The sequence below is a fragment of the Mastigoproctus giganteus genome, chromosome 10, assembly GCF_048544385.1.
Source record: "Mastigoproctus giganteus isolate SK-2022 chromosome 10, ASM4854438v1, whole genome shotgun sequence".
NCBI lineage: Eukaryota > Metazoa > Arthropoda > Arachnida > Uropygi > Thelyphonidae > Mastigoproctus > Mastigoproctus giganteus.
The window spans coordinates 48,726,601-48,752,448 of NC_143584.1; the positions used below are offsets into that span (position 1 = coordinate 48,726,601).

The following is a 25,848-nucleotide window of genomic DNA, read 5'->3' on the forward strand; positions in this document are numbered from 1 at the left end:
TGAAATAATTATCCCAGTGTAATTTAAATTTGACCACAGTTCCCTCCCTAGTCAGTCGTATTGAAGAACATGAAATTCTCAAGAGTTAAGTTGCAGTCTGGTGTTACATCTAAGTTTTCAATAACCTTAAGTTTTTCACATAAAACAGGACCCCAATGAGAACACTTGTGCCAGCGGTCAGGGACGAACTGATTCCTGAGGGGTGTACATGCTGTTCAGTAATAAACGTGAAATATCACTTTTAACAGTTCATAACTAGATTTTCTGTATTAGGAGAAACTGATGTAAGCGTATTCTCCTATGTACGTTACGCAGGCGAACCCAGAGATTTTTGCCAATACATCGAGAAAAGAACTCGCACGAAGCTTCAGAGGAAATATTAGCACACAGGGCGTACTTTTTTGTTCATGCTACAGAGAGTAAAAGGTACTTAGCAGCAAGCTACGTTAAATTCCTGTCATTTGTCTCAGAACATCGCTAGAGATATGTAAATTTCCATTTTCTTTCTCATCATACTAAAAAGTACTTCTGAAATAGAGCACCTTTAGGAATACGTGGAATTCCTACCTGACATTTTACCTCCACCACGCACATCCTTTCTTAGGAAAAATTGTTCGTTCAACACGTTTTCCCACCACTTCTCTCTTTAACAGAGGAATTTCTTATTGTACCCTTGGTATTAGATTCTAGTTGATGCAGAAGTCAAAACTATAAAACCAGTAAATGCGCAAACACTTTACAAAAAACTACCAAGAAAACAGCAACATTTCTCAGCTTCAGCTAGATCTTATTTCGTCGTACTCTTCAGTTATCTCCACGGAAACGTTCAATTACGAGTGCACCATTTAAGGCTGTCCTTCGAGCATGGCTTAACAAATTAATGCTCGTAGTTATCTTGAGAAGTGACATCTTTTTAAAGTTGTCCGAATGAATTTGTGTAGTTACTAATAAGGTAAAGAAAATGCTCCAATTACTTAAATAATCCGCACACAAAGCTCATCACAGTAGTAGTGACACCTCTTAAAACTGAACTTCACATCGCCTAATGTTTTCTTAAGTGAAAAGCGGATTAGAAAGAAACTGAGCATGACAAATACAACGAAGATTGCTCGCACTTAATTCTCCAGTTTAGCTCTAGCGTGTTAACCCTTGCACAATTATATTTGCGTATCACAATCGCCGTCAGTACTACTACAAGTTTCCACTGTAGTCATACTAATGTGAACTGATTTGATGCTTTACTATGTTCAGGCTGTGTGAATGTGCTCCATGAGTCTCGCAGATTTCTAATGTCCATACTGTATACTTAAATGTGGTACAAATGGATTCCTTATACCAGCCACAATCGCAAAGTTTCACAAATCCTTCATATCAAATAAACACAGTATATTGCAATACTAAAAATGACACAACTAGCTTTTACAGCTAGTGAATAACTCCAGGTGGATGCTCTAGCCACACTGATAGTCAGCTTGAACCCAATTCTATATGAGGCAAATAGGCCTGCATCGCAGAATGATACGCTAATGAAACAGTCAGTCTCAGGCTGGTTTGTTCCAAAACCGAATTCCACTTTAGCGGAGAGTACAAGCAATAACGAAGAGGGCCTGGATTTTGAAATAATTGGGTTTTCTGAGAAAATCCAATCTACTCGAATATCTTAAACCAACTGGTTTCTGTGATAGATGAATGAATGGCCTCCCCATTAATAAATGCCCTTAAAAAAATTAGTGTCCTTGACAGGAAATTACTCAATTCTCGAGGCATTTCTCAATTCTAATATTGATTATCAAAACAGTTTTTCCACTGAAATAAACCTTATTTAGGCAGTTTAATTCTGCTCTTGGAAACGATATGGATAAACAAAATAATAGAATTAAACTGCCTTCCCAACTACGTCACTATTGCGACGAACGCTAATAACCTGAAACAAACAAATGGTAAGAGTGGCCAAAATGCACCTCCGCCAGATGTACAATCTGAAGAAGCGTTGTTTGTATTAAATTAATCAAAGAGTTGCCCTAAATCAACAAGGCAGCAAGCTTGTAAAACGCAGTTCTAAAAATCAGCAGACCCGAATGTAAATGGCCATGGGGATTCGAGTTGTGGCTCTCAAGTCCAAAATTTCTCTTATGGAAAACCACTCTCAATGATATCAAGACACTGAATTTAATCATGGCATACACCGTTGAAAGATACGACCCTCGCCATATTGACAAAAGTCACATACAAGTGGTAGCCCATCGAATGGAAACCTACTCTGCAATTCTGATCTAAATCACGAGCCTATCAGAAATTGTTTATCGGCATGCTTAACCAATACTAACCGGGGACCCTGGCAATATTGATTACGATAACGAAATAGTACTAAATGTGGATGTGCTATCCAAACAGTGGTTACTTTCATGTCGAAATTTACAGAAAAAGTACTTTTAACCTTGCCAGAAATAATCTAATCTAAATCCTCTTACCACCCTGTTTTTTTTTTTTTTTTTTACCAGACTGAGAAGCATCAGGGATAAACTCTGTACGTTTGAACTTTTTTTTTTTTTTTTTTTCCTGGCGCTGCTGATAGTGTCTGTCTAACTGAGACCTGTCTTGAACCTCAACCAGAACAGCTGGTATGTACCTCACCAGCAGGCTACACTAACCTGCAACTCTAGATCCTTTGTCAGAGGAGGTGTTTCCAATCTAACCAATGATGTGTGTCAGTTCTTTGTGATGGTTTCTCAAAGCCACAGAGTTATAGGAAGCATTGATTGTTTGTTTCTGTTAAAGTGAAAAGAAACCTGCTTGATATAGTTGGACTACATCCCTCCCTCCAGTTCTTGACTCCAATGAAGTAAACAGTCTGTCCAGTTGGATACTCAAACTTCAAGCCAGCCGCTCATCTCATCTGTGGTTCAACCTTCTTGCACATTAAAGCGTCTTTATGACAATTGTCATGCCTGACCAATATCTCCCAGAAAGGACTTCTGTATGTTGGAGCTAAAAACTACAGTCAGGCATCTTAAGATAGTCGTCGTCTGTTCGTCGATACTTTGTGCTGTAGCAGTGGTATGGGCTTCTGCTACCGCAAGTAATTATGCTGAAGAATAGTGGATGCTAAAATGGACAAATATTTCTGGGATGCTTGCCAGCCGACTGTGCGTAGATCAGCCACTCTGATGACAATGGAGAACTTCATCACTACTATGAAAATGGCAAGAATTAGATCTTCTCTATCCTTCAGGGATCTGTGCGTTGTATGTGCCACTTCCTACCTCCAGATCTCCTTCACTGAAAAGGATGGCGAGCAAACAGAACTGGTTAAATCTGATAGCTTTCATTGCTACGAAAGCTTTTCCTTCGATTCAAGCTTGATATTGATCTCGAGAAAAGGCCGACATTTGCTGGAGAGGATCTATTGCAGATGTCTGAGCGTGATGTCATATCAATGTACCGTCTGTAATTTTAGGGGATGGATAATGCTGTTGTCCATCAAACATGTCTACAAATATCTACCAAAAAGGCTAAAAGGTTTCTACATGCTGATGCTGCCACCTGTAGTTTTCTCGGACTGATAGAACCTGCATATGTTATGATTTGTGCCAAGTGATGATGGAACTTCGGTGAACGCTATTAACACGCTAATAATCCACACCAGACATGCTTTGAGGTATTAGAATTTAATAGGATGAAGTAAGAGTGTATGCTTAAGTATATAACTAATTGTGCTTGAGAATTAATCATTGGTTAACGTAACGTTAATTAAATGTATAAGTAAATCTATATATATAAAGTTAATCCCCTAGAATTAACGGCCTTGATGTGGAATTTGTAGTCCCTGAAGATCAACGTTGCTGTAGCTGGTATATTAAAAGGTTGCAGACTTCTTGGTCTGCGCATTAGTTTAGAAAGTTAATGAACGCTATTTCATTGTATATTCCCCATAATTAAAAACCAAATCTGTTATTTTCATTTGACTGGCGTTTTCCTTTCAGAATGGTACTGATTTTAGAAAACGTGTCGCTTTTCGAAGTTGATTGCTGTCCGTTTAAGTAATTGATTTAAAGATACAGGAGACGCATATTTGGTGATCATATGGTGTTCGAATTTTCATATTTTAAAGAATTTTTCTGTGCTATGCAACGTAAAATTAACTAATTATTTATAAAAATAAAGCTTATAATACAAATTTACCGTATGATCTTGTATAAATATATATATTTTTAGCTATAACTCAATTCACAGCTGATATTAGGTTGGATAGGGTTTTGACCTTCAGTATTGAAGATAATAATAAAAATCTTTATTTTCGATTTAATAATAGAATTTCTCTTTTAATGCGCGAATAATTCTAATACTTTTAGCTAAAGCGAGTAATTATTTTCCAGTGTTCCAAATGAATGGCATGGACACATCCTCGGTCCAACCCCAACAGAATGGTTCCCTCCATAATTCCGTGCAAACAGGAACCACGGCTGAAGACAGCAAAACGAATTTGATCGTAAACTACCTGCCACAAACGATGACCCAGGAGGAGATCCGTAGCCTATTCTCCAGCATCGGGGAAGTTGAATCGTGCAAGTTAATCAGAGATAAAGTCACAGGTAAGAACTCCCAAATTCCTTCCTAAAAGAACCTGTCAACCAAATCATAGCATCTTTAAATACAATCTTGGTCACAAAAGAGTCGTATGTCGAAGACCGCTTCCCTGCTGCATAGTTTGTGTGATGAGTAGTGCGCACTTCAACCTTTTCTTGGGGGGAGGGGGTACATGCTGCATTTCTGCGGGTACCATTCTGACTTCGAGTGTCCTTAGAACTGGGACTTCGTGTCAGCCGTAATTCACAACCCACCACTAGTCCCACGTCGGCCATCAGCGTAACAAAAATATCCTCCATTTAGAGTCTGAAAACCTGGTGAATAGTACCTTTCTTAGGAGCCCTGTTTGCCAGGATATCACCTTTTTCAAATATCGAACGCCCATTAAGGGGGCTTCGGTTGCATGAATTTTGTAGGCGTAATGGAACTGTGTTTACAAGAATGTGGAGATTCTGGTCGCTACGAACAACGATAGATCGGCTATACGATATTTTCCGAAAGGAAGCCGTGGAGTTAGCGAGCATGCTTTCCTCAGATTACATCGTACCCTTTGTCTCGATGTGTACCCCGCTCCAAGTTATCGAGGGCGGGCAGAGAATGGAGGGCGGATTGTTATTGACAGAGTCTATCTGGTGTCAAGTGCCAGCTGGTGAGATTTGAAGAGTGCACCTCCTATCTGCTCGTTGGATGTGTTCTTTGGGAGTTTATAGGCTTCTACCTTGCAGAAGCCTGTAAACTGTAGCGAAACACTTCGTAAAGCAAACTACTAGCTATATTTTCCGGGGGTTTAGATACACTATCTGAAAACGGTTTTCTTTGTTAAACAAGCGACTCCAAAACCAATTATGAACAGCCTTTCCACCTGGATCGGCTCTCCATAACAAAATACTTTTTCCTCTTTTCTTCCCAGAGTATACATTTAATTCCATACAGATTTAAAATAAAATAATTGTTCCCCCCCCCCTTTTTTTTTCCAAAGCGCACCAAGAACCATTTCATGTGGCTATTATTTCAGCTTATTAGAATCTATATATAAAGAAATGTTTCTAATATTGGTCGTCTAATCAAATGGTCACCGAAGTTGTTTAAACTGATAATCTCTCCGTATGTCTTGGGATTTCACAAAATAATCATTATTCTACTGATTTAAATTATTACAACTTCCTGTATCTTATTGTTCTGGTTGTTAGATGCAAGATAAGCGAAGAATAATGCTTAATTTAAATACCAATCTCCTTTAGGCTATTCCAAGTATAATTTTAATGTTTAGCGCTAGTTTATTATTCTCTACACTTCATTGTTTCTTCCCTGTCGTGGCAATTTAATGTACGAAACTACATTAATGAACAAAACACGATATATAACCAATCTGAAATGTATATAATATACACAAAACACTTGTAATATCTGTAATGTGCTTACGCTAGCTTTTTTAGTGCACTCTTCAATTTCTGCTAAGCTCATTTTTTCTGCTAACGACGGTAAATATTGTGCCCAAGGGTTAATAGAATTCCACCACTTTACATATAGTTTTCCGTTCAGTAACCAAGTTTATAGAAGAGGGGGATGCGACAGTGGATAATGGCAAGAAAAAAATCCATTGTAAATCAGAATATTTTTGTATGGACTCAAGACAGGCAGCCTCGGCTCTTTCTAGAAGTGAATCCCGGTTGTAATGGACCACAGGACAGGTCAACTTTGTACAAAAAGAATTGAATCCCGGTTGGAATGGACTACAGAACAGATCAAATGCTCACAGTCCATGAGAAATTTTCTCAGATGAGTCTACCTGAATCTCTGGCTTCGATCTACGATACATCACAAGGTACTGCTCAAGTTCGTCTTGAAAGGGTGGAGCTTCTATAGTCGGGTGATGTGAGAAAGCATTTCCAGAGAAGATTAGACTTTCTTCTTTTGACAGGCACAAATACATATAACTTGTATTGTGGTTTGAATGTGTTCCAATTCCTGGATAGACGAATTTCTTTCAAAACGCTTCTGTCCTTTTGAAAAATGGAAATTTAATTCTTCGCTCAAAAGTTGTATTGTAGTTTTCTAACAGTACCTTAAAGATATATTTAATTTAGGTAGGCTGTGAAACCACTAATGTTCCTTATTAAATTTGCAGTTGGAATGGTATAACACACCACGGATCTTCGTGTTACAATTGACTTATTTGGCATCTTTAATTTAAAGACAAAAAAAACTGCTGGGAAGTTTCGTGGATTATTGTACTCTAGGCAGTGGTTCCCTTTCGTGTTTACCCAAACGATACGGTAGTGTTTTTTAAAAGTTAAGCGAGCAAATTTCGCCATTACGAGGTGCTAATCAGCCATCGTTTACATAAACCGCTTCTCCACTGGCTAACAGAACCCCTAACGTTTTAAACAGATGAACGAAGTGAAAGTCGGGGGAACTGATATAAATCTTTACGTGGTCTGAAACCTGCATCAAATAACTGCGAGATGAAACATAAAGTGACACAATGACAGACAACGCGTATGATCTGTATGGGAAGGTTAATGGACTGGACGTTAAAATTAATCTTGATCCTGTGAGGGACAATGCGAACACTAATTGCGGCTAATATTAGTTGCGGCTGTGGCTATTGCTCGTTCTAATCCCCTCCGCCCCCTTCGGAACATATTCCTTAGAAATAGTGTAGCTGACAGACGAGCCACAAGGTACGGTGGCCTCGAGCCGATGCACGAGACTCAGACCACTGGTGGCGGCGCATTTAATTCATTTATCCTACGCTGCTAAATCAATTAGCGTCCTCAGACTGCGTTATGGTCCGTGAGGCCTAATTCTGTTAACTGGTGCTGGTCAGCTTTCCTAGTGCACTATTGTGCTGAAGTTAGGTGGTCTCTCTGTTTACACAGATGATGCAGTGAGGTTTTAAAGGCTTTATCTTCATCGCAGCTGTTTTTAGTAGGGCCGCATTTCTTACTGTTTTTCCTAGTTCGATTTTTCTCCCCTCTTGTTATTTCGGTATATCGATTGCTGCTTTGTTTTCGTAAATGCTGAAATATAGGTTTTCAGCTTTATCCAAATCTTTTTTATGCATTTAATGATGTTAATTACTCCCAGTTCAACATCTGTCGAATCGCTGAATAATCTCCATTACTAACATTTTTTTAAAACAGTGATTGGCATAGTGAGGAAGTCCTTGAAACCCGTTTTTTTTATTTTAAACATGAACAGAAAATAAATTTTCTGAATATAATAATCTTTTTCGTTCTATGTTCAATTAAGATAAAATAGAGACTTTGGTGAGAAACACTTCCCCCTCGAGAACTTAAGACAGTTTCTTTGCATTTGATCAGTCTCTTCTTAAGGTCACACGTTGGTGATGAGGTGACCGGCACTGTTCCATTCACTGTTAAGATGATCGAAAATTCGTGTCTGTGATGGTGGAGTTCGAGCAGAATTCTGCTCTGCAACGTTCTTCGTAGACTCCACTTGAGTTGTGTTGATATTGTCAACAGGGGCCGTCGTCCCTACTTGTGTTTCAAGTAAAAGTTGTAAATAATAGCCTTCGTGGCAACGAATAAGAGGTTGCACGTGGTGTGTGTTGTCTGCTCAGAGTGAAGCAGGTACCAATAGTCCTCCCAAGTGTGGGTATGGTTGCAGCATCTAATGCGTATTCGATCAATTTTGTTGTTCACAGGACACGCCAAGTACGTGTGTTCCAGGATACCTAGAGTGGCGCAGATGATGCACTAGTTGGAAGCACGTGATCGTAACCTTCCCACATGACTGGGGTGAGAAAGATGCTATTCCACAGTCTCCACTGGATGTCTGTAACCGATTTGGAACATTTCGTCCTGTACGAAGGTTCCACTGAAAGTTAGGTTGTGGCTTGTGTGTGGAGGAGGGTACAGGGAGAGCTTGGCAAGTGAACGACAGAAAAATGATGACTGTGTGCTGTGACATTAGTTGATATGCTTTTTTGGAGTGTGTAGGCGACCGTGGTTTCTGGTGATTTGATAACAAAGATTGGTGCAGGTGAGGATCCGGTGACATCTTCAATCCTTTTTTTGTTGTTGTGATATCTATAAACCCTTGTGCAATTGCTGATTTTAGCAAGTTTGTGTTGCTGCTTTGCATTTATGATTTCAAGGTGTGGTGTTGTGAGGAGGTCTCCTATGGGCCTTTTTTGGTCAGTTCCAAGTAGGTAAAAAGGAGATGGTCATCAGTTGCAGAATCTGCTATCCTTTTATTACAGAAGAGTGGTTCTGAAAGTACGGCAGGAAGTAATTTTCCCGCGAAGGTGTGATGAAGATTTAGCTTCTTCTAGAGCTGCAGTGCCTCTTTATAGAAGGAGGGTAATTTGAGTGGTGCTGGCGCAATGTCCGTTGTTAAGATTGTTGATAGAATTAGCCATCTAGTGACAGTTGCTAGTAATTCGTTCTTTTACTTCTACGAAGGAACGGAATAGATAGAATATCTTGATATGGAGCTTTAATATAGAGCCCGCTATGAAATGAAGCGAGTAATTAGTCCGAGAAACTGACAAATCTGACATTGAGAAGGGAGTCTGATATTTTAACTAAACAGTTTGGCCATTTTCTGGCAACAGATCCGATCATGATTTCAAATTAATAACCCTAGATTATAAATTTCCCAGATGAAATTGTACTATGAGAATGATGCCGGTTTACTTGTTACTTATAGATTTCTTATGCCAATTTATTAGCACCTCTTGGTTTTCTTATTGGCATCTCTTCTCTTCCATATAATGCGGTTTTGTTTTCCAAAACTGTAACTTAATCTAGAATCTCCTGCTTGGCATAATTCTCTACTTCATTCGTCATCTATAATGACGTTAATATTTATTATCACTGTAGAGGTTCTTTCTGTTTAAGCGTTAACGTATTTATTAAGATATTTTGATGTCCATGAAAATGGACATCAAAATATCTCATTTCTGTACCCAAAAACACTAGGATTTCTCACTTGCGGCCTGAGTTCCTCCGAGCAAACTCTGTACAAATCCGTCTATGAATATTGTTCTCACAGCTGGTTACACCATCCTCCAAAACACATTGAAAGCTTTCGAAAGAGAACATACAGCGCTTGTAAACCATGGATTGCTACATAAACATCCTGTTATACTATGCCTATTATTTCCACCATCACCACAAACTTACTGTAGACCCTTCTCAGAATTCAAAACTCTCTTTATAAATTACAAAAATACTTGGCTTATTTAGGCATTAATGGAAACATACTCCACGTTTTGCATTGATTGAAACGTAGACATCATGGCTACTAAACTCACTTCACCATAATCTAGTGATCCCAGAGACGCGCTGTTAGGTTTTCGCTGCAACGTTGGAGTCTTTATTCCAGGGAAAACTGGATTTAACAGCAGATTATATGAAGATCTTCCAAAGACGTGAATCAGATTCCGAAAGTCAGCAAGCAGGCGAAATTACAGATGCTGGGACTTGCGCAGGATGTTACTCATTAATGTTTGTTAAACTCGCAATATACCAACCACTTTTTTTCAAATTTTTTTTTCTAAGGCTTTCTCTGAGATTTCGGACATTTTGTGGGAATACCAGTAATCAAACTGTGCTCCAGAACATCTAAAATGCACAAATAATTTGGTCCTTCGTCGCTGTATACGAAAATTCTTGGGATTTGAGTTGCATATTGGTCATGGTGTTCACTAACTAGGATAGCATCCAAGACTTTTACTATAGCTTGAGCCAGTTTAATCGACTTTAACACCTCTTTTGCATGTGAAACTCTTTGTACTAGTCCAACTATTTTTCCATATATATATATATATATATATATATATATATATATGAATTCCTAGATCTAAAGTTTACTAGGACCCACCCTTCCCCCAGGTTGTTAAGAAGACAACCGCAAGACTTCTACCTATTCGCAGCATGTTAACCGATATGAAGAGATTCTTCTTAGCCAACAATTTCATTTCTATAAATAGGCTGGAAATCGATCCGAACAGATTTTCCGAAGTCACGTTAGCTGGATGCAGACCTTCATGGATTCAATAGTAAAGCATCGGTCATTGTGAGATTTGCTGGATAACGGAGCATTGAACTTGAAACAAATTTCTTCATTTTCACACGAATTGGTTCTAAATTTAATATTTATGACAAAAGCAACATTGTAATCAATAAGACTGCATTCTGTTGAACTGATATCGACAGAATGCAAATTTTATAGTAACGTTTTGAGTATTTATTTCCCGAAATCCACCGTATTAAAAATAGTGGGACAATGTTATGTTAGGGATTATCATAAAAAAAAGAAAAAATAAAATACATGTAGTCACCCTATTTCAATAAATGATATTCTAAAAGTGTTTCGGCATGTACTACTTTTTTGCAGGAATTTTATTTCCTGTGCAGGTTATCGGCGGACTAAAGAAAATGGAATTGTACCTTTTTTGTCTTGCAGAAATCGCTTTGAGTCCTTTGTTTAAAACATTTCATTTCCAATAAGCTGCAGTCAGACAGTTCCTAAACACGAGAGCTGTCACCAAGTCGTGTGCATTTATTGACACATGTCATTTAACATTTATCGTGGTAAACATTCTGCAGAGAGAAGGGATGTCTCTACCGCTAGAATAACCTTATTTTAATCCTTTAACTTCTTTAACGAGCAGCATCAGCCCTTTCCGAGGCTGCAAAGATCACTTCTTCGGTAAATTCCCAGTCCATCGCGTGTCTTTTGTCGAAAAAGATGAACGCAAACCCGCCAGCCAATATACTCCAACCGCCCCCCACACATCCCCCCCTTTCATTCACCTTCCCCTCTGTTCGCTTCCATATCATGTGTGGTGCGGCAGCGCGCGTGTGCTTGTCTCGGGCGCTTTGTCGCCTTCCAGTTAAAGCGAAAAGAATGAATTTGACAAAGAAGACAGCTGGGATACTTCCCGCGCGCCTGATCAATTCCTCCTGTCACCTGGTGCTAGCGAGGATGCAGGCTGTCGCTCCTGCCACCGCCGGAAGTCCCTCGATCAGAACTTGCGTGTTTTTAGTCCTTTCGAGGTAAGCTTTGAATGGTTGGATTCGAAACCAATCGAGAAATTAAACGGCATAGAATTTAACTAAAACAATATTTTTTCTGAATTTGCCTTTTATTGGCTCGAGCATTTCCTTTAGCAACTGAATGCGTTATCTTATATCATACAATATCATTATGAGTATTTTCGACCCATGCTAATAAGAACTGTAATTATTCAACTTACATAAAATAATTATATAACTAATAAGAGGTGTTCTGTTACATCTTCCAATTTAATCTTAATTTACCATATCTAATTTAGTTTAAGTTTATTAACAAATAAAATAATATAAACGATAGTAAAAGATATAAAAATAAAAAAAAAAAAAACATTTAAAAGCACAGTTCTGAACGGTTCACTTGCTAATTCTTAATGCATTGCTATTGCATTTTTTCCCCATGTAGCCAAGCGCATGCCACGTGGAAAATGCAACTTAAATAAGTGGCGATTCCCCCACTCTTATTCGTTCAGGAGGAGCAAGTTTAACGTGCTCAAGTTAGCTTGTTCGAGTACAGCTGAAACATCAGCTGTTGCAGTCTCCAATCCCTCACCGGTAAACTCTCACCAGCTGTAAAGACTGAAAAAAAAAAAAAGTTGTAAAAAGCCTGCGTACTAGTTTGCACGAGCTCAGTATACCGCTGTTTCATCCCCCGTACGTGTAGGGGGAAGTAGGGGGTGATAGTAAAATTCGGGCAGAAGGCAAAGTGTTGACGGGACAGTGGGGGTTAAACTGGCCCGCGAGCAGCCACCCATACAGCTGTTATGCTTAGTTGAGAAGAGTAGCGAATAGCGGGGCGGTTGAGGGGTGTGGGGGACGATAGAACTATCGTCGTAGTCTACCGCAGCTCTGTATATCCGGGGAACAGATGGGCCGGACGTTGGCGACAGCTGGGAAGAGAAGAGAGCTTGGAGAGTGGGGGGGGAGAAGAAAGACAATGGAGCAGGGTCGTTGTTGGTTACGGTTGAGCGTTATCGATTATAAGTATCACGTGACTAGGCAGATTCAATTTTGGTAGGCGAGTGTCGTTAACAGACTGTTCACATTTCCTGTTTATTAAGCAAATACTGATGGCAAAATTGTCAAATTCCTTCCCACTGCTGCAGGAAGGTCATCCGAACTTTAATATTACCACAAGTATTGGCCAAAATACTTCTCGTTCATTTAGATCGGATAAGTGAACACCATCCCAACTATGTAAATTATCTCCATTTGTTATCAGAGTTTAAGACTTTATAAAATTGTAGGAATATTTTCTCTTTAATGGTTCTTCGTATTTTCCGTTTTTGTCACTATTCAAAAGAGCTGCACTTTATGAATGCATGATATTAAAAAATAATAATTAAAATAATTCAATTTGTGAAATGCGTGATATTAAAATTTTTGATTTGTGAATTTAAAATATCTGGAGCGTCTCCTTCCGGTACACCTTTTTGTAAATATTTTAATAAATATTATAAACTTTCACCGGAATATATATTTTGTTGTTGATGTTTTTTACCCAGGCAACATAACAAGGATTTATGTCCTGAAGGATGCAAATGAAAAGTATTTTTGTGCACGCACCCACTCTACATAAGTCTGGCTCTTGGCACATCTTTAAATGTTTAAACTATTGTACCTACTGGTTGTACGGACAAATATAATTATGAATCTGGATATTCCAAAAGATAACTTGCAAATTATTTATTGCTAAAATAATTCCAGGTTCTGTCTTGAACATCTTTCCACTCTATTTACATTTGGGGGAATGGCTGTGCATAGCCTTCTCGAAAAATTGCTTACATTTTTTAAAGAAAACAAAAGAACTGCACGATAGTCTGCTTTATATAAGACTCCCAGTTGAACCGAGACTTGAAAGTGCTTGACAGATACATAAGGATAACAAATGGGGACTAAAATTTAATTAGTAAAGAAAAACATTTTGGGATAAGGAAACTGCTCCCTCGCTTAATGTATTCATGTGCTTAGAGAAAATAATTCTTTTTCTCATAATTACATTGAGAAATTGTAAACAGAAAAGAAGGGGAAAAAATACAAATTACATGTAACCATAATTAATTGCCGTTTTGATTAAGAAGTTGTAGCTAATGTGTACAGTGTACATCATATGTTGGACAGGGATGAATAGCATCCAAGAAAATGCTTGGATAAGCATTAACAGTGAATTTTAAAATAAGGGAGCATCCAGCCTCGGGTCTCCAGTACTAGCAAGATTTTTCCAGTCACTTAGATACCTTAAGTCCAACGCTGCAGGCCGATCAGCCTCATAACCACGCAGAAAGGAGTATTTTTTATACTTTTTTTACCCATAACGAATGCAGTTGATGGGGTTATTACACGGATTTTTCTCACGTTGTCTTCACAGCCTTTTTTTTTTTTTAGCAAAAAGGTAATCCAGACTGGTATTAAAGATCCACTTTATTCCTGGATTACTAGTTACATCAGTCATAAGATCCACGAATGAACTATCCAAACATGAATACTCATCAAAACGTACTAACACATGATACTAGAATCGGTAAGCTTCAGTCAAGAAACTTAATTGCTAGCCAGTCTTATTTTTATTATATTATTAAACTGTTATGCGTTCAGGATTTCCATTAGAATCCCTGCTGTTCACCACCTTCACAAATGTTCTAGCCGAAATAGAAATTGACAGTCCACATATATTTTGTTTGTAGATGTTGTGAAACTTTTAATGGTTATTAAAGATGACAACCACCCCAGTCAGTTGCGAAAAACGTTCCACTATATCCTATATTGAATCAAAACGACTACTCAGTAGATACCCAATCACAGAATTCTATACACAACTCGAGAGGCCCTACGCATAGCCATTGTTAACAATTACAGATTCGATAAACATATGCGCCAGTCAATGACACTGTCAACCAAGCCATCAATATTGAGGTTCATTAGATGGAATGCCTTCTCGTTCAAGTTCCCAATCATTCTTTACAAAGTTAGTCCTTTCCAAGCTAGAATTCGCCTTCTGAATTTGAATTTTCGTGGTTCAAACATAATCAACCAAATGGGAAAAGAGACAGAAAAGATAATACAGCTAACAAACCACTGGCTCGTGTGTTTAGCATAAAAGATTACAGAATTCTCCAGATGCCTCGCCCTTAGTGGAACACAATGTCTTCTGCATGAAGTTGTATAACCAAAGGAAATGTTGCAAAGAGTGCTCTTCTCACGCTGACCATATAGGCAAACGCTTGCTGTTTAAATTAGCTATAGATCTGCTTTGAAATTTATGACTGTCTTTTCATGGAGTAAAATAAACTGAGGGTCTCATTCTTTAAGTATAGTTGCTCCTAACAAGGTTTAGAGCTAATGCACTACACAGGGTCCCCTGCGATGGTATAATAGTTTCACCATTTGTCACTCGTTTGGAAGAAGTCTAGGTTCGAATCTCGTCGTTGACTGGAATTTCTGAAGATTTCTTCATCGGGGCAGTAATTGGATAGTTTGAGGAGGAAGACGCTAGTTGGAATCGCTGTATATGTAGGCCCACAGTAATTTTCAGAAAGAAATTTTTGAATTTACGCCGATATATTCATGGAAATGCGACCTATCCGCGTGTGGTTATGTACCAAATCCATATAAATATTAAGAATAGGTGAGGTTGTATACAATAGGCCCGTTCTTCCGAATGTTCGCGATTGCTCTGTTTCTTTTTTATTATTTATTTTTTTTTGTTTCCTTAAACAATACTTGAAAATCTCGCCTAAAAGAATAATAACCTTAAGAACGCTTTTGTATAGTTTCATTTTAAATTACTATTTTAATACTTCTCTTGTTTGAACGGACATGCAAACACTTGTCAGTTGAACTGGGTAATGGGTCCTTTATTTTGCGGATACTGGGGATTCCAAGTCTTTAAAGGGTCACTTTTTATTGCTCCCCAAAGGTATAATAGTCGGAAGATCTGGAATCTGGTGAATGTTTTAACCAACATCGATCGTTGTTTGAAAATTGGTTCAATGGCACGTGCTAGAAGTTAGCTGCATTCGGCACGCTTCAGTAAAGCGAGCAAGGATGTCAGCTGAAACAAACAACACGATTTAAAACTAATAATAAAACTGCGTGAAAAAGATTAATTTAAAAGCATCTTGTGAAATAAGTACAGTAGTTCACAATCTCATCTCGAAAATAATTTTAACTGTATTGCATTAATTATTGAATATTTATCAATGCTCCTCCGAGAAATGCAAGTGGTAATTGTAAATCTATATGAGAGACCCTACAACTCCACGTGTGTATATCGTAGACACCACTGCTAGCTAGTGGCAGTCCAGAGCAATCAATTTAATTAACGGATTTTAAAATTTAATTCTTTTTGGACGTTGGAAATGCTGAATTCTCCCAGCATCCATAGGCAATACTTCTAAGTCTTAGTCGTTGGTCATAAGCTACACAATCTGTGGCATCATTTAGGCGTTGACTCGAACGCAAATCGTAAGTTTCTCGGGCGAAATTTCCATTTGAAAATATGCAGCCCAGCAGGTTACAGGATTACTGAAGAAAACTCTACACTATAGCAGGTGAACTGATTCCATCCGATTCTTATGTTATATACGTGACTCTCCCTGATGGTTTGAATCAATGGATATGATAAGCTTAACTGAAATGGTTGGATGGCTATGCATATAGCGAATTTTACATTCTGTAAACCAGATACTGCAAGCTAATCTCGTCGCTGTGTTGAAATGCCAAGTTTTTACGAGGCAGGTTCGTTTCCAGTGCTCCTTTAATTTTTGCGAAGTACAGTTTGAAGTTAAGTGCCAGCACATGATATATAAAATGCTCTGAACCGATGTCCTTGGGACTAATTGATATAAACAAATCAATTCGACTCTTTCTTTAACAAGTGGTTTCGTCACTTTAAGTATAGGTTCAAGTTCCTTCAAACACGAGAAATTTCTAATGAAGTCTCCAATCATCGGTTCTGTAGTTAGCCGAATCTCAGGTGGAGGGGAGAATAATATTATGAGTTAGCTTTCCAGCTACACAAACTGCAAATCGTTTACAGCGCAGCATTTCGACAGAGCGCATAAAGGACCCAACACATCCTGTTATCGACAGAATCGATATTCGGTCAATTTTCCCATTCACAATATCTAACACGTAACAGATGCCAAGCAGCTAAAACATTTCGACGATAATTTTAATACCATTAAATTATAATTTAGTAAAGTTAAAATTTAATTAAATTTATACAGAGCAGAAGCTCTTTATAAATTTAATTACTAAACATCAAACAGAGCAATCCAAACATACAGTACAAGTGTAAAAATAAGAGGTTGAACATTTTTAAATGTAAATGAAAGGTTCTTGAGAATTATCTTCAGATATTCTAATGCTATATTACCATTTCCCTATCTTTGTAAATTGCAGCTAACAAATCTATTCATAACAGGGCCGGGAATTTTTTTTTAATTAAATAGGAATAAAAATGTACCTTGCCCACAAAGGAACTGGTAGACATCCCTGACGTGTAATCCTAAAAACAGATTTTAAGTTAATATCATTCTGAGTGACAAATATAGATATTGTATTAATTTTTATAGTTGTTTACCGTCTTAACTTTTGATTGCTGTCTAGAGGTGGATGTAACTTTACTTTCCATGATCGTATAAATAAATAAATAAATAAATATACGTAAACTTTATAAAGAAAAATATTCGAACCAACTCTGCTTTCCAGTTATTATATAAAGAGACAGTGGATTGGTTACTGTTCCAGTATTACAACTATAAAAATGGTTCAATTTATGTGCTGCCATCTATTGGCCTACTCGAAAATAACTTTCTTTCGAAATTTAGTGTTTGACTGATCTAAAACAATATTGATATAGGATTATCAGCGACTCCCCTTTAATTACTGCTGCTTCCATTATTCATTACGGTTTCAAGAGACTCCAGAAGGCAAGATTTCAGTTTGCATTGGTATGTATAAGCCAAATGGCCGTGTAACGTTGATGGTGGAATCTCCCACTTCATTTGCCGCATTCCTCAAATATTTTAAAACTTAAATTATCATTTACACGCTAATTCCACCTCCTAACTAGTTTCCACCCTAAACACAACAGTTGAAAATATGGAGACTGCAGGCATTTACAGTTATTACATCTGAAGAATTCTACAAAGTAAAACTGGCTTCGAAGGCATTCTCTAAATGCATCTCATTTCGGTAAAATTTGTGATTCATTAAAGATTAAGTTGGGTTTTTCCCTCATTCTCTAATTGAGTAGAACAATTTTTCGTATTGAAACTAATGGTTTCATTTTTATTCCGTGCCCCATGCGAGCATTTCGCTTTGACCATTTGACAGCCCTCGGTCTGCAGAAATTTAGCGTAGAATCTTACCGGTAATTCAAACTTCTTCAGTCTGTTAGTATTGAGAGGCTCAATGACATTTAAGTCTAGTGCTTGTGCAGGCCATTGGAGATGTTTTAGCCTCATTTTCATGTTCGTCAAACTAAAATTGGACACATCTGGCTGTGCATATTGGAATATTATCATCTTGAAGCATAGCATTTGTGAGAAAAAAATGTTTGAACCAACCATGGGTTCAACCAGGTCACTGAAAATATCAAGGTAATCAGTGGCAGTAATTCGCCCGTTCAAGGGGTTTGATAGGACCTGAAGAACACCAAAACATCAGTGGCAGTAATTCGCCCGTTCAGGGGGTTTGATAGGACCTGAAGAACACCAAAATATTGCTGCCCAAACCATTGTAGATCCTCCATGTTTTGCGGTTGGCACCAGACAATCGAGATAATGCGCTTCCTTTGGCATTCGCAAAACGTAAACTCATCCCTGACGTTGGAAAAAGTGTGAATGATGATTCCTCAGAAAATGACATCCTATCACAAGGAGTTCAGTTTTTTTTCTCCTTTCACTATTGCATAATCTTTCTAACATTGCCATCAATAACGAGTGGTTTGGCAGGAGTGGCTCTGCCATAAATTTCAGCTTTATGAAGTTTTCGCCGAACTGTGTTTCTAGAAACTGGATTGCTGCTGCTGCTCGACTCACAGTAAGTTCTACAATTAATTTTGAGGCACTGGTGTTATGTTTTCGGTTTAAAATCCTTTTCAGTGTCTGGCGGTCTCCATTTTCTGCCACAATTTGTCCTCTCAAATATAAAATAAAACTGATAAGTTTTATTTTATTTTTACTAGCCCACATAGTTAATATTTGAAAGCCTTTTTAATGTTTAAAACTGTGGGCTCGTTTGCCATTGACTGTGATACCAAGCAACACTTCCCTCCAAAGAAAAGGTACGATGCTTATTTAGAAACTGAAAAAAAAACTTGAATTCGTCCAGTGAAGAAAGATATATTGGCTTATTTATTAGCAGAACGCAAGATAATTTTAAATTCGCCCTGTCATCCGGCTTATCCAGAAAATTGGTTGGTATAATAAACGCTGGCTCGCTCCCTCCCCTTCCACTAGCGAAATTTCTCGTATTGAACTTTCAAAAGTTGGCAACCTTAAATCCTAGGAGGGAATGAAGAGTTACCAATTATTTGAGCAGCTGGATTTGTGCACTGAATGCTAATAGTAATTGCTGCCTAATGACGGAATTGACGTTTCTTTGAGGATTTCCGACAGACGTCAGTTTGAATAAAGGTATGGCCTCGTTTTATAATACCAGGTGTGTTCAACTTGCACAAATTGTATTGATGAAAATAAACGACGTATAAAACAGCGTGTGTTTAATGTGCTCACCGCAAAAGTGAGCCACACACTGCATATGGCTGATTAGAAAACAGCACCTGCTTGCATTTTTGACTTCGACCGTTATTGCCTGTACGAGGTAGGGAGCTTTAAAAGCAGCAGTGTCGCTGCGCTCAAGAGATATAATGGAACTTCAGGTACTTCAATAATTAAAGTCAGCAGGCGTTAAGCCTAACCCGATCTCACGAGAGGAGGAAGAGGACTGTTTTGCGAGTGTTCTTGCTTTGCATAAATTATTGATGTATGGTGGAACGTCAACTTGAATTGTCCAGTTCATGGTTCTAGAGAGCTGGTAAGACATGTCTAGTAATCTTTGTTGTGATGGTACATGCTATTGGGCGATATAGACTGTCTTTGCGCTAAATCTTTTAAGGAGTTTTGAAGCTATGGCTGAGTTAGCCCTAGGAGGGGATTCTTGCAGCATCTTCAGTTTTCATTTTGCAAAATAGAAGGTTGTCAATTCCTGCTGTATACTGGCGTCTTAAGTGGTAACAGAAACATTTAAGCTAGTCAGCTAAAGAGATAACTGGAATTGTCCCTTGTTTATAATTAGATTTTCTTTATGATATGTGTTGATGAGTCTAATGAAATGCCAGTGCATTTCGCACTGAAAGTTTGTGGATTATATACTTGCGTATAGCGTATTTCTTCCATTCTGGTGGGCTTCGTCCTGTATATGTACAGATTTAACAATTCTAAATAATTGTAAGATGGTTATGTAATTATTCGTGATCGTTGGTTTTTTTTTTTTTTTTTGACAACTTCTAATCACTCCTTTTAATGCAAAGGAGCTATTGATACATTTTTATATAAACTTGTTTACAACTATTAATACAATTTTTAAATAATGTTGGCAGAGAACAAAGCCCCACGAAGGCGCCACATTCTTATTTACACGGATGATGTGAAACTATTCAATCTGCTCATGAGTCAAGACGATGCTGATAACCTTCAGCAATCCATAAATGAATTTAAGCTGGGCAGCTGTTAATAACCTTAAGATCAACTCAGCTAAATGTACAACTGTGACTAACAACAAAGTCAGAAGACTAAAATCTATCAAATATTGACTAGCATTGGGTTACATTTCCTGAGCAATTCTATTCTTGAATACGGCTTCAAAATGGTTGTGAATGGTACATCAGTTACGTATGTTGTTTTGGTTACAAAGTTCTTTGACTCGACTTATCCTGACTGTGATTTTATGCGGGGAATGCAAAGTCGACTTTCTGTGGTGAGACGAAACAGTTAAATCTTTTCTTGTGACAAAACTTATCCTCTGATCAAGACCAGCACACTCATGATCAGTTATAGTAAGAAATAGCTATTTCATTGAAATATGAACTAATGAACCGATATATCCTTCAAATTAGCAGTATTATGATGATGCCTTGTATGATGTTATCAGTACGCTTGCAGATGATTGATGCTGTATTTTGTATCATTCGCTGGCACACGATCCTTGGCCGTCCCCATGTGCCAGGAATGATAACCTGGCTAATAATGCCTTATACGTTATGCTAGAAATTATGTACAGTATTTCAACAGATGGTGGGTTGCCAGGCTGGGATCGCACTCTTTAATAAATAAAAAATACAATAACCCACTACATCATTAGCAGATTTCAGAAAAAGCCAGTAGGCAGATTGGATTTTTAAAAAGAAATGTACCGTGATCCAAAATTTACTAACGTACTGTTCAAGATGACTGTACTGTCCATTGTAGAGTATTCATACCTATTTGGAGCCCATCAGGAAGTCTGGAAAACTGAGTGAAATTGTGAGTGTTCAGAAACACTTTGTACGGTGCCTCTCCAACAAAAATCCAGTTTTACAGGAATAAGTACTCTAATCTTCAGCATTAGATGTATTCCAAGAGCCAGCTGACTTTCTTAAGGAGCTGAGATAACTCAAAGTGCTGTCTGAAGTTCCTCCATTTCCAGGACTTAAGTTATTGTACCTGGTTCTTTTTCCACCTATCTTTTTGTAATTTATTTCTGTATATTTATTTAATTAGTTCTGTTACTCTGCATCATACGCCATTATTAGCTTTGCTGTTGTGGATGACGTAAAAATAAACAGAATTTCTTGAAATCAGGTGTGGCCTAATCAGGTGTGGCATAACATCCTACTGAAATGCAATGTGAAATCTCGAGAATGTAAAACTTCAGACAAAAGGTTCAATGCGTCTCTAACATAATTAATAAATACAGAAATTGAGTTTAATGTAGATGCAACCGTAACGTATCACTATAGCCGAAAACTTTAAAAGGGTATGATGTAAATAGAACTAAAATACCAGCCCATTTTGTGTTTTCAACTCTGAAGAAAAACTTGTTTAAAAACTCTTTTTGGAAAAAAGTTTCATTTACTTTAGTAGCTACGGGATGCATTTTTGAAAGCGGTATTGCGGCTCGCGGGTTTTTTAGAGACATCACTGAGAATCCTTTAACTTTCTCGGGACTTGCTGGAATAAAACATCACTGGTGAGACATATCGCATCATCTGTGAACCGACGAGCTATCTGCGGAGCAATTTATCGCCTGAGATATGCGACTGTAGTTTCATGGCGGTGTCCCCTGGTGTCTACGGCCGTATTTTATCCTCAATTACCAAACTGGGACTACCTCGAGTTCCCATGCTTCCAGAAGAGGTATCGTCTTAAGTCAGGTTCAAGTTTACTCTTCGCTTGCGCGCAGCAGCGATGAAAGGTTCGTCTATTATGCGATTTGAGAACATCGCTGGGCCAACGGGATTGAATGCTGACACAGCCATCCGTGGAACTCTTTTACCTTAGAACTGCTAACGAACGGCTTTCGGAATGACTAACGACTTTGCTCGTTGTGACTGAATTCATCGAAAACTTGGGAGACTATTAAAATGACCTTGACGTTGGTTAATTTGACTGGGAAATCAAAAATATTCCCTTCGTTATTCCGTAAATGGTTTAAACATTTTGTATAACACATTTTCTTTCCGTGTTGCGTAGTTCTTAATGCAGGAACGACCAGTTATTGGAATCCTATTTCTAATATTGCTCATAGTGATCTTTTTTTTTTTGGAAACTGGAGTTTCAGCACGACAGAATAAATAGAAATTTCAAATAAGAATGCACACCGAAAATATGTACAAGGGACGTACAAAAAATAAAGTGAAGTCTGTGTGAAATGGTACTCAGCGAATACCGTTTAAGCAGAAAAAATGACCAAGAAAATATGGTGGAAAAAAAATACATAATAGCTTACTGTAGGCCCTCGCCACCATTATTTCACCCTCACAGATAACACAGTGGCTATGATTGCTATTTTTTCACACTAGGAAATTTCTTGGTTCGAATTCTGCCTAGACGGTAGAAAATTTGATGGACTCCCTTTTGTGGTCAAATTACTCTGCATAGAGTGAGGGAATATAGTTTTGCCCATGAAACTAGTTTTTTTTTTATTTTACAGCCTAACAAGAAAACCGACGAGAGCAGACCCAATTTACAAATGTATACCCCGTTTGAGATAAAGTAACTACCCCATTATTACAAAATTATTTTTAAAGCACCCTCCTCATTATTCATAACTCAATGTACTATATTACCTGATTCTTATTGTGATCCCAATAACCAACATTGGATTTCTGTGTATGGATGGTGTTTCATGACATGAAGGCCATATTTTCAGAATCGATTGAAGACCTGAAAGCAGTGATAAAAGTAAATATAAACATGCCCGATTCTGAAGCTGTGGCTGTTTGAATTTTAATAAAGTTTTCAATGGTAAAAATAGTATAATTTATTCATATTAGCTACGCCTCCTTATTATTTTTATACCATTGAATCCTGTGAACAATTTAAAATTCAAACAGTTCCGTGGTCATTAAAAATTGGACACGTTTGTATAATTTAAAAAAAAAAATTTTTGGTCCTGAATCGATATCAAAAATATAATCTTTATAATCCCAGATTAAGCACATTAGATCAGAACAATGGCCGTCGGAGCCTTTTCACGCTAGGGGAAAGGTAATAAATGTTAGTAGTTTCAATGATTACACATCAAATTTAGAGAATGCTTATTTCTGTTTTACGCGAACACATTTTTCTTAAACGAATCTGTGTGTGTATTCTTCGCGTAACCGCTGTCTACATGGAGATCAGGGTTATTGATTAACCTGATTCTAGAGTTTAAATTCAATTATTTCGGTGGGTTTTGAATCCATTGGCGAACGTTTTCTCTCAACATTAGAGTCGGAAATCTCGCTTCACTAAATTGAACATTTGCTTCATCTGCAATTTCGTTGATCACTCGGTTCTTATTAAACTTTTTGAGATGTTTACGTCGGTTTGCAGCGTTCTCTTAGAACGGGAATAAGGGGTTTATACATATGCGATAATTATACACGAATACGTAATTTTGCCTTTCAATATTTGCGCTTGATTTCTTCACTTTACTGATTTGTATCGTTTTCCCAATTTGCAAACTTCGACCTTACAGTTTTTAATGGGAAGTTGAATAAAAGAATTGTCACCGAATATACTGTACTCGTCTAGTTGTCCTCTTTTATAAACAAAAGAGGAATCATCCGACTGGAGACTAACGTGCCCCCCCCCCTTAAAATTTATAGTGAAGAACCTCTTTTCACCTTTTGAGCGGTGTCATTTATTTTACTAGTTTACTCTGTCCGACAGTTAACCAAACATGCTTTCCACCTTGGAGCAGCAGTATGACAATCGCTAAACCTTTTGATAAGAAACGTGAAATCTATCCTTCCCGTATACTAAAGTTCAATTGTAGACATTGCTAGAGAGACAAGTCCATAGGTTTGATTTTTCTGGAGGTATAGTAAAAGAATTAAAATACAACTGAGAACAAACTTTCGAGGCCAGCACCTAAATTCTGATTTTGACTGATGATAGCTTTGCTTTCAAAATTTTGCTGATATCTGAGCCTGTTCAAATTTTAGCATCTGAGATACGTTTTGCAGCTTGACTATTTCATTTTTGCATGTCTTCTTAGCAGTATATTGCTGGCAGTCAAGTTTATAAGAGGTTAATTAGATATAAGTTACAATTGGGGAAGTAGTCTATTTTCAGAATAGTGAGGAAAGTTCTGTATAGTGCAGTGATTCGCATTGCATCCCTTTGATGTTGATGACTGGTCTCATCAACATCAAAGGGATGCAATGGTTTCAGAGATTAGGTTCATTAAGAGCCTGAAGCTTTTGTTTTTTTTTTTTTTTAGATTACTCGGTATTGTTGATTTTGAGATTAAGGTGAATCCAGATTTAGTATTTGGCCGTGTTCGTGTATATGTGTCCAGTATTCTAATATTAGATATATTTCCTGCAGTGGTTGGCATGCGCTAGAAGACTTATTAAAACCAGAGGTTATGGAAAAGGCCATGCTTGGTACAGAATGACTTTCTCGTATTCGAGAGTAGCTTGTTTTGTATGCCACATGGCTTGATGAATTTTTATAATTACGTAAGTGCGATGTTGTTGAAACTAAGAGTCCATTAAAGTTATTTCCCGTGAATGACTTTCAGATTTACCTTAAGGTGAATAACTGTATCAATTCTTTGTGTCCTTGGCTCAATTATGTGGAATGATCGCTTTAATAAGGTTAGGTTCTTTAGATACTTCACTAGATTTGCATTAATTCTATTTTTCACCTTTCGAGGTTATCCAAATATCAATTTCATAGGATTATTTAAATAATCTACGTATGACATGTTCTTTGTGGTCATTAGAAACATTTCAAATGCCGCTACGTGCATGTCAGATTGTATACCTCCTTGCGGATCCCATTAGTTGTCACAGAATTGATTATTTTGTAAACTAAAGAAATATAAAACTTCCAGAAAATTTACTTATGGTCACACCAATGTTAAAATTATCAAATTTACGGAATTAGTCCAGATTGAATGCTAATATGTTCAAGTAATATCTCTCTCTTATTTTGCTTTTTTCTTGGAAAGGCTCTTCCATGGTTCTCATTTTTAAGTCTTTTGTTGATCATCCTTTTACTGCAAAATATGTTAATCAGCTTATTGCTCTATTTATTTTGCCCTCATGAGTAACACATTTGGTAGGATCACAGTCTTCCCCACACCAGGTGGAAAAGACCCGAGTTCGAATCCTGTCGATGAAAGGAGGAATTTTTACCGGTCTTTTTCATAAACGTGGCTATTAGTCTCTCAGGTAGCAGGGTTTTTTCTCCCGGAACTCTGGTTTTTTCATCCAGCAAACGGAAAATAGATCTCAGAACACGCAATTTAGAGATATACACGGAGCAACATGGCCTTAGTCGCCAATGCTCCTAAAATCTAATAAGAACAACTGTTTGTTTTTACATATATTTAGAAGAGCGTTTCCATATCGTTTGGGAAGGTATTTGATTATTCAGTTCCTGATTATGAAAATTTATTATCGATATATATAAAGTATATTGTATGTAGAAAGTGTGAAGAAGATTTTGATTTA

General features: G+C 37.6%; 1 protein-coding gene across 6 annotated transcripts in view; it reads left to right on the forward strand.

Moving 5' to 3' along the window:
- The window catches only part of LOC150079026 (ELAV-like protein 4), a 193,203-nt gene that overhangs the window by 20,196 nt on the left and 147,159 nt on the right, over positions 1 to 25,848 (forward strand). For all 6 annotated transcript variants that reach the window (XM_090383936.1, XM_090383938.1, XM_090383939.1 and 3 more), the window contains exon 2: positions 4,377 to 4,592. In XM_090383936.1, coding sequence (XP_090240062.1) covers positions 4,385 to 4,592 — 208 coding nt within the window. In that variant the 5' untranslated portion in view covers positions 4,377 to 4,384. The remainder of the gene's footprint in view (positions 1 to 4,376; positions 4,593 to 25,848) is intronic.